This window comes from Labrus mixtus, chromosome 4 (assembly GCF_963584025.1).
Source record: "Labrus mixtus chromosome 4, fLabMix1.1, whole genome shotgun sequence".
NCBI classification, from domain to species: domain Eukaryota; kingdom Metazoa; phylum Chordata; class Actinopteri; order Labriformes; family Labridae; genus Labrus; species Labrus mixtus.
The window spans coordinates 14598757-14612119 of NC_083615.1; the positions used below are offsets into that span (position 1 = coordinate 14598757).

At 37.7% G+C, this 13363-nt stretch overlaps 1 protein-coding gene across 1 annotated transcript in view; it reads left to right on the forward strand.

Annotated features, from left to right (window-relative positions):
• kitlga (kit ligand a) overlaps positions 1 to 12071 on the forward strand; it is a 32453-nt gene extending 20382 nt beyond the window's left edge. The window contains exons 2-10 of the mRNA XM_061035980.1: positions 330 to 440; positions 1486 to 1542; positions 1670 to 1822; positions 2768 to 2948; positions 5917 to 5970; positions 6814 to 6911; positions 7076 to 7185; positions 8639 to 8703; positions 8807 to 12071. Coding sequence (XP_060891963.1) covers positions 330 to 440; positions 1486 to 1542; positions 1670 to 1822; positions 2768 to 2948; positions 5917 to 5970; positions 6814 to 6911; positions 7076 to 7185; positions 8639 to 8669 — 795 coding nt within the window. The 3' untranslated portion in view covers positions 8670 to 8703; positions 8807 to 12071. The remainder of the gene's footprint in view (positions 1 to 329; positions 441 to 1485; positions 1543 to 1669; positions 1823 to 2767; positions 2949 to 5916; positions 5971 to 6813; positions 6912 to 7075; positions 7186 to 8638; positions 8704 to 8806) is intronic.
• The last annotated feature ends 1292 nt before the right edge of the window (positions 12072 to 13363 follow it).

Below are 13363 nucleotides of genomic sequence, written 5' to 3' on the forward strand. Positions count from 1 at the left end.
CCCTCCCCACAGTGTCTAAAAATAAACTACAACACGAGCTACACATATCAAAATATATTTTATTTAATCAGACTATAAACATGGTTATTTCTGCAGTAAAGGTGAGCATTTTAACATGCCGTTAATGGGACTTCTGGGGCTTTTTGAGCCAGACGCCAATGGACAATCCTGGAAGGACAATTTTTTGCACTTACTTATTGGCTTCCTTTTTCAACATATTAAGTTTTCGGTTGTTAAATATTCATTTTATGAAATGGGAGTTATTTTATATTGTATATAAGATATGTGACTTTGTGTCATAACTAACTGTTGTGTCTTTTGACTTACAGATTTGGATACGCATTTGTGTCCATTTACTGCTGTTCATCACGCTTGGGGTACATTCAAGTAGATTTGACGTCAACCCAGTGACAGATGACATCTCTAGACTCTTGATTTTGGTAAGGACAACAATCGATTGTTGTAACAGTCTATTATTTAACTGTTATGTAAATAACCATCATACATCAGTTACAGTTAATATCACTGGCTAAACATTACTTTAAAAAATAGAATATTCAATAGACACAGTCCTGGTTTATGCAGCCCTTTCACTACATTCATTCTGCAAGCATTGAAATTAAGCAATCATATTTTACTATGGTAGACCCAATGGCCGACTGGTCATACAGAGGTATGACTGTGTTACATAATTTCCATTCACATTAGGTAATGATAATGTTATAATTATATCCTGTCCAGTAACCTAGGCCAACTGAACTTAAACAGTACAAAGCTCTCAAGCTCTCACTGGAGTCATAAAGGAGAATTGTCATTATTTTAAAACTGGTCAGACATTTTCAGTTCTTAATGGTTAATTATTACCTAAAGTGTTGAAACTGCTCCACTGTATCAGTTGCTGCAAAATAGTCTGTAATCGCTACAATGTAATCCTTTTGAGCAGTCGAGCCTGATTAGCCCTGAAGTATGACCACAGTTTTTTTTCACAGTCTAAAAACAGTGTGTCAAAGATAACTACTTCAACTAGCTTTTTGAACCAATTAACAGCTTCCCTAAAAATCAATAGACTCCTTTGAATACAATTGTAAATATACTCCAAGACAATAGGAGTTGCTCTTCTACTACTGCCTTGCCGGGTTAGTCTTATGTAGGTAATGTGTTTGCACTGAGCTAACCATTTAGAAACGCCAAAGCCTAACAATAACACAAACAAAAAAAGCTGATCAGTAGAGCGGTAAACAAGCAGCCCCCATGTTCTGAAAGGTAAACTACTGTCTTTGTACATGTAGTTTGGTGCCTTTAAAAGGATAAATAAACAGTAAAGTATGGTCATTTCTTAACAAAAAACATTTCTGCGACAAAAACAAGCTTTAAAACTTTGATTGAATGCATTCACCTTTAGTCATTGCAGCCAGACTATTAATTTATCTGCAAAATGTCTGCAATTAAATGTGTTTCTACTCTTTTCTCTTTTTTTTTTTACAGAGACAAAATATTCCTAAAGATTACAAAATTCCTGTACATTACGTTTCAAGAGAAGAGGTAAGATATTTTGGTATCTGTTCACTGCAAACTAATAAATCTGATTTGCATACAATGTACTTTATTATCCTACATTAATGACAACTGAACTTTTTAAACCATGTTTCTGTCTTTTCTCTCCTTCTAGGCTGGGATGTGTTGGGTAAAATTAAATGTCTTCTACTTGGAGGAGAGTTTACAAGATTTAGCACATAAATTTGGAAACATTTCATCCAACAGAAAGGATATTAGCATATTCATCCAAATGCTCCAAGAACTGCGGCTCAATTTGGGGTCTGTGGTAAGTCAGTGCAGTACAATAAATGTATTGAATGTGTCCAATTACATACACAGAACAAACACAACCTTGTCTTCACACAGCCATCACACTGAACATGCCTGTATGAAATCTGAAATTTCACTGCCAATACTACTAGCTTGCATGAAAAACACCACATTTTTGGAAACCTTTGGGGCCTGTATCCACTATCGACGTTTTTTGCACTAGCTTTTTGATGTACTTCAGTGTTGTCAGCGCTCATCATCCTGAGCTCAAATACATCTTAAGAATCAGCTGTTTTTTAAAAATGTTTTTTTGCGATGCTCGCAGCACTCTAGGTGGAAAATAGCTCAAACACTGCCGATTGTTGATGTAACTACTCCAACAACGACTTATCAGAACAAAAAAGAAGGGGTTGGACTTCTGCTACCAACTTGTTGACAACAAAGGTGGATTAGAAACTCATCTTACATGTCTTTTGGAGGGTACAATTTCCAGGTGTAGAGCTGTTGCCTATGCCAGAACATGATTCATGGTTGCACTTTTTTTTTAAAAATGTTTTCTTGGTGGATTATTCTGAATAAACATACAGAGTAATTTTAAACTGACTTAACATTCAGTATCAAGGCAAGGGGAAATGCCACTAGCCAATGTTTGTAACCTAGCAACAGTAGGCGCCTTTGAAAAGTGTTTTGAAGTTAAGGTTGTGGACATTTCTAGCATAAAAAACGCCATTAGTGGACACAGGCCTTTACTACACTGCACACATGGCTGCCTTGTATATTATGAGTTTGTTTGTTTTTATGAGTGCCTTGCCTTACCTTTTACCCTGGCCGGCTTTTCAAACACACTGTGTCAGTATTTCCTGTAGAGATTTAAAGCTCAAATAAAAAGTTAATAATTGAACTGATCTCAAAGACGACACTTAATCTCCCTGAACTGTGTTTTTTTGTGTGGTTTGTGCAGGATCCGATCATGTATGACTTTGAGTGCCACTTCAGGGAAGAGAGGTGGCAGACAGCGCGATACTTTGACTTTGTCAAAGAATTTCTTCTAGCCGCACAGAATAGAGAAGATTCAGATGACTGTGAGCCTCCCACCTGTCCCACCACACCATACACAGAAACCACAAAAACATATTTAACAGGTGAATGTTCTTTTATATATAATGTTCTTTGTTGACTGCTTTTTAACTGTTTTTTTCATTTGATAATGACGCCTGTTGGTGGAACTTTATTGACAATACATATTGAAGACAGTCACCTGGATTTACAGGAGTCACATGACATCAGTGGTAGAGAGCAGGGTTTTTTTATCTCTTGGTACGTGTCTGAACTCAGTTATCTATAATTATCACTTCCACTGTTGCACAGTTATCAACGAATACAACTATAAACTCTTTTAGAAGAGAGAACAATGGAAGTCTTATGGTCATCTTTTTAAACGTTTTTTTTAATTTTCTGTCTTTTTACAAGCAAATGATAATCAGGCATATCATAATTCTTAAATTAAGTGTTCTAAACAATACTTTATAGTCCTCAAATATTCAGTAAATAGATAAGATTTTATCATGTTAAAAAAGAAAATATTAATGTAGTGTTCAAGGAAGCATTAAACAAAAGCTTGCTACATTTATGTATATTAGTCTGCAGATGAATGTGGGTGCAGCGAAGAGAGGTCACACTTTTTGCTATCCTGATTCATCAGTGTTAAAAGTGGATTGAAGGAAGGAGCCGCTGCAGATCATTTCCTCAGCTCATATTATTCTAAGGATGTTTTGCACACTTTAAATCAGCATGTGGAAAAACTTTGTTGAAATGTTGAAATTTTACAGGGATTTGTTTTTATGTATCTTGTTTCCTCTTGTTTTGTCACCGTTGGTAAATTTCTTTGCCGAATCAGCAGTTAAATTGGTGGTTGATTTTAACAGATTTATGAGGTAAAGCCTTCGTCTGAGAAAACCCTGTGCACTCACAGACACCAAAAGAAATACTTTCAGTACAGTAAAAACTAAATCCACACACAGCTGTGATTTTACATCTTTTGGAGAAAAGCTTCTACATAACAGTTTGAACTGACATTTGAGTGCTTAAATTTTTAACATCCACACATGCTGAGAACTCATCCCATCTGGGGGATTGATTCTGAAACAAAATGACAAGACTGGCAAGAGATCTGTCAGTCAGTCAAGCTTTACCTGGACAGAGCAGATGTTTTAACTTCTGTTTGTGGGTAATGACATGCGGGAAAGGAGCTACATGTGTGATTTGAACATGTGACTGCTTGGAGGACTGCAGCCTCCGCACATTGTGCGTGTTACGAGCTAGCACTAACCTGAAGTGTGACAGAGAGGTCAAGAGATGACAGGTACGGAAAGGACTGATTCTCACACAGGGAAAACATAAGGTTAGGTCAGCTCAGCTATACGCGGGTCTGCTGGGGCACCGGGCGGCCTGATCGCACCGGACGGCTTTTAGAGCGACAAGCCCAAGCTTCGTCTTTGAGTTCAGTTTTGTTTGTGGTAGTTGGATCACATAAGATGCGGCTGGTTTCTACAACAAGTTCACGGGAGTGGGTCATCTGTCAGGTCCGACAGCTTCCAATTTGGCGTCCATACGGGTCCCCCGTCAGCTGCCACTTCACCTGTCTTATTACGTAATTTAAAGCGACAGAGCACCACTCTGAGCGCACCTCAAGACTATCGGACAAACCAGGGAACACAGCTTAAACCCATTCTCTATTCTCCCCATGAAAACCAGTCCAAAGTAATTAACAAAACAGACAGATAAGGATGAAGAAGAAGAACCTTACTGTTTCCTAACAGGGTGCGCTCACTACCCACTAGGCTATCAGCACCCCAGGATGTCACACTTTTAAGTTTAGATTTGTGTCTTCATGTGGTGTTTAACCTTTTATCGGGGGAACAATGTGCAGGGTGTCAACCATTTGGATAGGAATTGAGTCCCACTCTAAGGAAAAACTGCAGAATTTTCATTTAATCTCACAACTCTAATTTGTTACAATGAAGATAGCAATTTTTAACTCAGGCTTTCATGATCATGTGTGCAAGTCAGTGAGTTTCAGCAATCTGTCAGGAGAAAAGAGAAAAGTTCATCTGCGAGGCTGCCAACCTGTGTGTGTGTGATTTGCGGGGTTGGGTTTTCTCTTCAAACGTTAGATGATTTGAATGATTTTTGCTCAACTTTCAAGATTTATTGTGGAACTGAAGTGCTTTTTAAAAAAAATGCACATTTTCTCACTTACCTCAAGTCTTTGACAGTTTTTGATATACTCTCTGTACTGTATAATCTCAGCTCCCTTGAAACTTGTTTTTGGAGAACCTGTTTGGAATGGAAAAAGTAGTTTAACTAGAAAACAGTTTCTGGTGAGAAATTCAACGGTTGAGAAGTCTTTTTTTAGTGGTTGGAAAACCACAAAGTGAATACTGCCAGTGTTATAGGAAAACTATCTATAATTAGTTTAGCGAAACTTTAATCTTTTTAATGAAATTGACGATGTAGGTCAAACCTCACACACAATCCAAAACAGCAACATTCCAGTTACACGCTCACTTTTTTCAGTAAAAAATAAATCACACCACCCCCTGTGGACTATTGTGAACAGGTTGTATTTAGGACAGATCTCTTGTGGCTGTTTAGAGAAGCTTTTAATCCAGGAACCATTATTCCTTCACAAGAACTTTCGAGATAAAAACTGAAAACGGTCTCAGTGCGTAGACGGCCCATTGAGACGCGGCTGAGTCACAGGACTGAGGGAAGATGTCCCCAGGCGGCGCATATGAAAAGGAAGAAAAGGGCCGAAACCTGATTGTGTACGTGTTGATTACAGAGCAATCTTCCAATCTTCCCAAGCGCCTAGCTTTTCTTTGCCAGAGTGGTCGGATCAGAGCTTTTATGTGTGTGAGAGGGGTAAAAAAAAAAAAAAAAAAGGTATCGTTGAGTTAACTTTTTAGCACCTGACAAAGAAACTTTTTCATCATGCGGCACTAACTTTCCACCCTTGCCCCCCCCCCCCCCCGTTTTCTGCATGTCTCCTCTCGTAACCCCAAACTCACCAACACATCTCTTCTTTTACTTTGTCTCTCCCTCTGACAGATTCAACCACGACAAGAACTAAAGTCTCAGAGTGTGCAACAGGCTGCAAATCACGTAAGTTCGCAATTCCTACTATTTCTGAAAAAAACCTGTGATCAGGTTTCAAACCAGTCCAGCTGGTGTGTCAAAGTGGCAGCTTTAGCCGTCTATAATTTTTGACACATTTTCAAAAACTTTCCCCCGGAGCTGCTGTCACTTCATTATTGATGCTCTGCAGAGCAAATTCCTCATCACGACTGATGACGATGTCAAAGCTGTGGTGTTTGAACACTAACACAAGCGTTGTAACCAAGTCTGAAAGATTTTCCTTACTTTTTTTCAAGGTATCAAAGACAGACAGGAAATATTGAAATATTGTAAAGTATAATTTCAACATTGAAATATATTAAGTCATATATTAAACACTGTGACTTCGAAGGAGCGTAATTAAGAAGAGTACTTACCAAATTGAACTTAATTAGTGCTGCTACCAAACTAAGTTATAGTTATAGTTATGTTGTGTTATGGAGAACAAAGGAGATATTTATGAGATGTATGGGCTAATGATTTAGACATTTAATTTAACCTCCTTCAAAATACGAACATTTGATCACACACACACACACACACACACACACACACACACACACACACACACACACACACACACACACACACACACACACACACACACACACACACACACACAAATGATAAATCAATGTAATATGCACCATGTGGTGAACTGGCTAGAAAACAAATATTTACAATAAAATTACTGATAGTGAGTACTTTCTCCGAAAAATAATGATAGAAAGCATTCATCTTATTTGTGTAATCAGTTGTTGTTGTTGTTTTCTAACAAGAAACAGAATTGGTAATGGAAAGTAATGTTTTTTCTCTCTCATTTTGCCCCAGATCATGAACCGAGTTCCCTGAACGAGCTGGTGGAGCGAAGCCTTCTCTCTTTACTCTTCATTCCACTCCTAGCTCTGGTATTCCTGCTTGTGTGGAAGGTGAGCTGATCTTTGACCCCAGACATTGCCGTCGAGAGATAATGGAATTTATGAGAGCCGGCAAATAGCCTTTCAACTGCAGATGCTGAGCAGACTGAGTCATGGTGATTTCAGCTGGAACTGAGAACTGTGGCATAAAATATGATTGCCTACCTTTTTCACAGGTCCGATCACGGAGGAACGGGGAGGATCTTGAACAGAATCCTGGAGAAGTTGGACAGTTCACAGGAACAGAAGGGACTGCGCCTCCACTAGATGCTGAAATATCAGAAAAGTGAGTTTTTAACCACTTTATATGCATTTCAAGTCAGTACAAGACTTTGACAGGCAACTCTTCCACTACCTGTGACACCATGCAGAGTGGCTCAATATCCAATTAATGTTTAGTTTTATTTATTGGTTTAACACAAAAAAAACATTAAACTACACAGGAATAAAGAAAAGACCTTGTGGATGTGGTAGAAACAAGTAAAGAGCTAATATGGAAACCACACAATAAATAGACATGTAATATAACCACAATGTCATCGTTAACAAACTAAATTCTAGTCAGAAATCGAAACGTGAAATGAGTGGGATGGAAAAAAAAGCTGAATGTTTTTTAAGAACTCCTCTAATCAATCAGGACATCTAAAAAAAAGTACAGATACAACTTATCTAAAGTTTTTTTTTTAAGTTTTAAAGTTTACTTTATTTACTGCTGAATTTAAAACTCCTTCAACATTAATACAAATTAACCTTAAAATATTCAGGGAGAACTTAAAAACTGTTTAAATTATGTTATATTATTCATTAAAATTGCGCTTACAATAACAATATTTCATAATTTCATGTCACTGATAATATTAAATTGAAATGTTCCTGAAATAAATGTGAGTCTGATCTGTGTCTGTCAGTGCCTTATCAGGTCTGAATCAAACAACCAATCAGAGTTAGCTTGATCAACCAAGCTATAGCAAGGCAGGGAAGAAGACGTTTGGGTTGCTTGGCAACATTCGGGTTTCACACTAGTATTATATGATTTTTTTTCCATTAGATTATTATGTTGCTTAGTGACACTTTCAGTGTGGCCTATGATCACTAACACTGTTTGGGCTAGTAGTGGCCATTTTATATTTAATACCAATACAGTTCAGCCTTTTCAGCTCTCAGGGTCCTACGAGCAGAAACACCCTCACCCTCAGCTGATTTTTGTCACTGTGCCCATAGCGCCCTCGGTTATGAAACAATACAACTTTTGGAAAACTGCAGTCATCAAGGTTGGAACCTGTTGTTGATACCCAAGACTACACTGCCATGCTCGTCAATGTCCCTTTTACCACTGATCAAATCAAGAAGGGACTGGACTTATTTTTTTAAGATTTATTTTGGGGCTTTTTGTGCCTTTATTTTAGAGACAGGGTAGTGAATATAGTCAGAAATGGGGGAGAGAGAGAGTGGGGAATGACATATTGGAACCGAACCCGGGCCGCCCACCTGTAGGACCACAGCCTCTGTACATGGGACGCACTCATTAAGCACTACACCACCGACACCTCAGGGACTGGAATTCTTATATCAACTTCATCAACAAATTAATGGTTTTTTTTTGGCCTGAGTTCCCTTTGATTTGTTGTTTTTGTCCACTTATACTGTAATGAATGACTAAACCAGTCAGTCTTAACTGATCAGTCAGCTTGCAAAGAAAGAGGCAGAGTTTTAAATGTGTTCTCTCTGTCTTCTTACAGGAACAAGTTGAACGTCATTGAAACAGTGTAACCCTCCTACCCTTCAATGTTCTTCAGCACAGTTGGTGAGACTTTTCATTCAATTTTAGTGACAAATACAATTCCTCTTATCTTATATCAGGGTAACAAGCTCTATAAACCAGCCTGAACATATTTTTCTCTTTACAGGGATCTACTTTTTTTTTCCTATTGATGTACAAAGGTGATGAACAACAAACACGAAGCTGAATCCTGATTCAAGATGGCAGATTCACAGTATGCCATAATTATTCTGGTTAAACCACATCTGCTCCCATATGGATAAGCTTGCCTTTCTTGTAAGACTGCGCTTACCCCATGCTTTCAAAAGACTGTGAGATGTTAGTCGAGAGACTTCCCCATACCACACCCCGAATGGATCCTCTGGCTTCCACGAAACAACCATCAGAACCTGCTGCTTCATGAACTCTTTTGAGAAAACGTTGCTCCCTGCTCTGCAAGTTGCTACAGTCTACCTGTGTTTTGGGAGGGCAACCAGTTCAACTTCATTGACAAAGAAGAGTGACTGACACTAGTTATCTTTGGAATGGACTAAGGCATGAGTTACTACCTCTGGTGACCCTCAAGTTAACCACATCCCATTTCCCAAAGAATAAAATGTTGGACATTGTAGTTCCAAGATATAGTCATCTTGTCTGGTTTAGGCATGTATCTGCAGGGCTGTATGATGTATTTATTTATTGGTGGTGGCACTGAGCTGCTGTTGTCTATACAACTGAAATGTTTCAATCAACATTTACAAGCACCTTTACAAATGGGTCAGGATTAAATAATAACCTCTATACTAACACATCATAAACCCCCCCTTAAAAAAACCATTCCTGCCCAAGTTTCAATTCCTTGTATGATGTTGATGTTGGCTTGTATGACTCGGGGATTTATATGTAATGCATTACATGGAAGAACAATCACTTAAAGACAAAACATGCTGCTTTGACTAGCTTACATTTAAACCACTGAAACCTTCATTCTGCTAACAGGAACGACTTCTGTGGATCCAAGATTTGTCTTTTAATACGTTTATTTCAGACCATATGTGTCACTCATATGTTCAACTCTTTAAGTTAATGTTAGCTCAACAATGCCTTTATTTGTTTTTTTACTTATCTCAACTTTATGCTTGCAAAGCAAATGCTATTACAGAAGAGATTTATGAATGCCATTCCCCTATTAAAGGAGATCTCTCAAATTCTACAAAGAATTAAATCGGTTGTGTAAAAAGAAATAAAAAAGAGTAAGCTTAAAAATAAATAGGGGCAGGGATTGTAATGAATTTTAAATTGAGCTATTCATTCATGATTGTTTACTCTGACCTGATGTACTCACAGAACGAACCCCATTAGCTTAGACTGTGCACTCTGTCTTTACTGGTATTGACCTTTGTCCAGCACCAGTGTTGCGCTTGCAAAATAAACATTAATTTGGACAATTGGATTAGTGCATCCATCAAAGTTTTATTGTTAATCAATTGTAAAGGATTATACCACCATGAAATGTACAGATATGCATCGGTCTGTTCAAAGTCCAAAAAGGTCACTACATGAAATTGCCATCCTAAATATCAATCTTTGCCTTAAAGTTGCACCGTAATACAAACTGTAAACAGGATGATATTTAAACCAAAGGTATATGGTTAAAGTACATGTAGAAGCCCTAAAACTCATTCCGTTGTAAAACTGATGTGCCCCTCCCTGTTTAGTCTTTCTGCAATGCACTCAGATCTTGTAAATTAGTACCTGGAGGCTCTCCTTCTCCCAGAGATAACACATGCTGTTAAGAGAAAAGGGATTAAAACCATCTGAAGAGTGGCAAACTCCCACAAAGCCTTGTCAATTCAAAGCAAGGTAGATAAATAATGGATTACAGGTTTTAAGATGATTGTGGAGAATATTTGAAAGTCTGTAAAGAGTTAGGAGTGGTAACAGGGCACGCTGGCTGTGACCTTTCCCATCAAGCCGCCGTGCTGCAATAAGCTGACAATGACAATGTGGTAGGACATAAAATCTGTAACTAGTTTGAGTATTTTTTATCATGTCTGTGGTCTTACATTATACCATGTCCATGCTTGGTTTTGTGCCTTGTTTGATTAGTGTGATTGACTCTGTGTGTAATTGTCAAAAGCCTGCAGATTAGAATGTCTCACTACAAAAAACCCAACAGATAGGATATGTAGGATCCTTCTCTCTGTCCCTTTTAAAGGAACTCAGAACCATGACAGTTTAGTTAGTTTGGCCTGTGCCGTGTTATATTTCAGTCTTCTGAAAAAAGGCAGTGCTTAAACCCTATAGGCGGAATAAACTGCAGTGGTTGTGACATTTCTGTCCACGTTACATGTTAGCCTTTGTAATCTTTAGAAAACACTTAAACTCTGCTTGATTCTTGTGTATTTTGGACTAAACGTTGGGAATTTTTCTAATAGGAGACAAGAGTAAAATGTGCAAAATTGAATCTGTGTTTGAGAAAAAAAAGTATACCACATTGGTGTTCATATATAGTTAAGAGCAACCATACCTTTCAGCATCAATGGCTGGAACTCTTTGGTGTGGTTAAGTATTGTTTGTTGTGTTGAACTGCGAGATAATTTAATCATTCAAACATGCATTTTTGAGATCCTTATATTACAGCTATGCATTCCCTGTGCTATAAACTGTTAGGCAGTTTAGACCCGACTATGTAAAAGAACTTATACCACATTGGTGTTCATATATTTTAAGGTTGAATATCAAATACTACATGTGTGGTAAAGTAAATCTATTTCAAAGCTTTTAGCTGACTGTTTCTATTCAAAAATGCATTTTTGAAGAACATTGGACTGTACTATCAATTGCAGTTTAGACCTGAGACTTTCTATACAATTATCTTACCGTTTCACTTCTTTACATGAAGACTATTATGCTCTATGTCCGCTATTCTGACAGACACAGGCTAGTCTAGCCAAAAACAAACTCAACAAAACGATGCTATGTCAAAATTGCTTTTTACATAGTCATGAGCTGCAAGGTCTAAGCTGTGAAAAAAAGGAAAACAAGGTCTCCCATTTTCCTGTCTATGCGAGAGCCACAAACAGTCATCATATCTGATGCATGGACACCTAAAGCGGAGTGATTTCATGCATTTGTTGAGAGAATGACCGTCCTTCAATACTGTTCCATTGTGGGTTGTGGTCTGAGAGTGAGCAGAGCATCATCTTGAACAGGCTTGAGTGATCAAATGCATCACACTTTGTGGGTAAATCAAATGGCTCTGGGCAGGAAATAAGTCTGGGTGCCAAAAAGCAAATGTAATTATTGCCCAGTTAATATTCTGGGTGAAAACTCTACTGTATTCTGTATTTTTGTATAAATGTAAAAAAACATATATGAGATATGAATAAAGTACACGTATCCAACTGTTACTTATGAGCTTTTCTGTTGGCCAGGTGTTGTTTTTTGATACTTTCTTTTTATTGATGTTTTCAGAATAAATCAAGGAAAAAAGTGCTAACATGGGCCATATATTAGTCAAAACATATTGTCAACAAATCATCCTTTAATGGCGGGTTTACCTGTAGCCACTACCATGTGATGGCTTTCTTAGTTGCAACCAGAAGGACTTTATAGATATACTTAACGTGTGACATGAGATTGTCCGGGATTTTGCCAAGGTATAGTAAAAAAAAAAAGAGATAAAAGAGTAACAACTTCCTTCCAAAATGGCTGCACCAGAGATAAACCCCCAAAATACATTAAAGTGATATGCCATGATTTACCACATTGCCTCCAACATTGGTTCTGGTTGGTCAGGACTTTTGTTCACACTTCTGTTGGTCTTTGGTCAAATTTGGGGCACACACACTTTGCAAACATTTGCTCTTGACAACATATCTTAGCTGCAGACATGTTGGATGACTGTAATTACCTAAATGCCTCTGGGAAAGAAATCTACAAGTTTCAAACTGTTTGTAGCAATTTGAAAGCAAACCAGTTCAACTAGTAGTGGCCTGAAGCATTTGTGAATTTCTATCTTTCAACACCACATCTTTAAGGGTTGTGATGCTTTGGAAAAACATTCGTGAGCTAAAGTCCTATAAAGACAATTCAGAGCTCTTGGTTTCATTTTGAGGAAAAATTAGCACCATTTTACACATTTAACACCATTAAGTTATCAAATGTTGTCCACTAAATTAGATTTAGCTAAATGGATAACTTGGAAAAAGGTTTTCTGAAGAATGTTTTTTTCCCCACCTCTCCCATTTTTTTCCCATCCTTGTGTAACCATAAAATTCAGGCCCTATTAGATCCATCAAGACTATGTTTTAATGAAGCAATAACCCCTCAGGGAGTATTTTAACCCACATCTTTCTGCACACTTCTCAATGGTGTCAATATCACACATTTAAGCACAGCCAAGAGTATATTGCTTTAAGACAACATTAAACATATTCAGCGTAAACAAACTGATTGGTATCAATGGGTTTTTATAGTTTGAGATTATTAAAAAAGTACATGTTTTTGTTGAAGGGCAGTTTACTTCGACAGCATTGGAAGCCGTTTTCTAACCACCAATTTGATCACAATAAGATGTATTAATTCTTTGGACATGATACAATATTGGCTGATATCCCAAAATCTGCCACAATACCATTTTGATTTGATTTAGCGGCATGCGATACATTTTAGACAATTCCATCTACCCAAAATTGGGTAG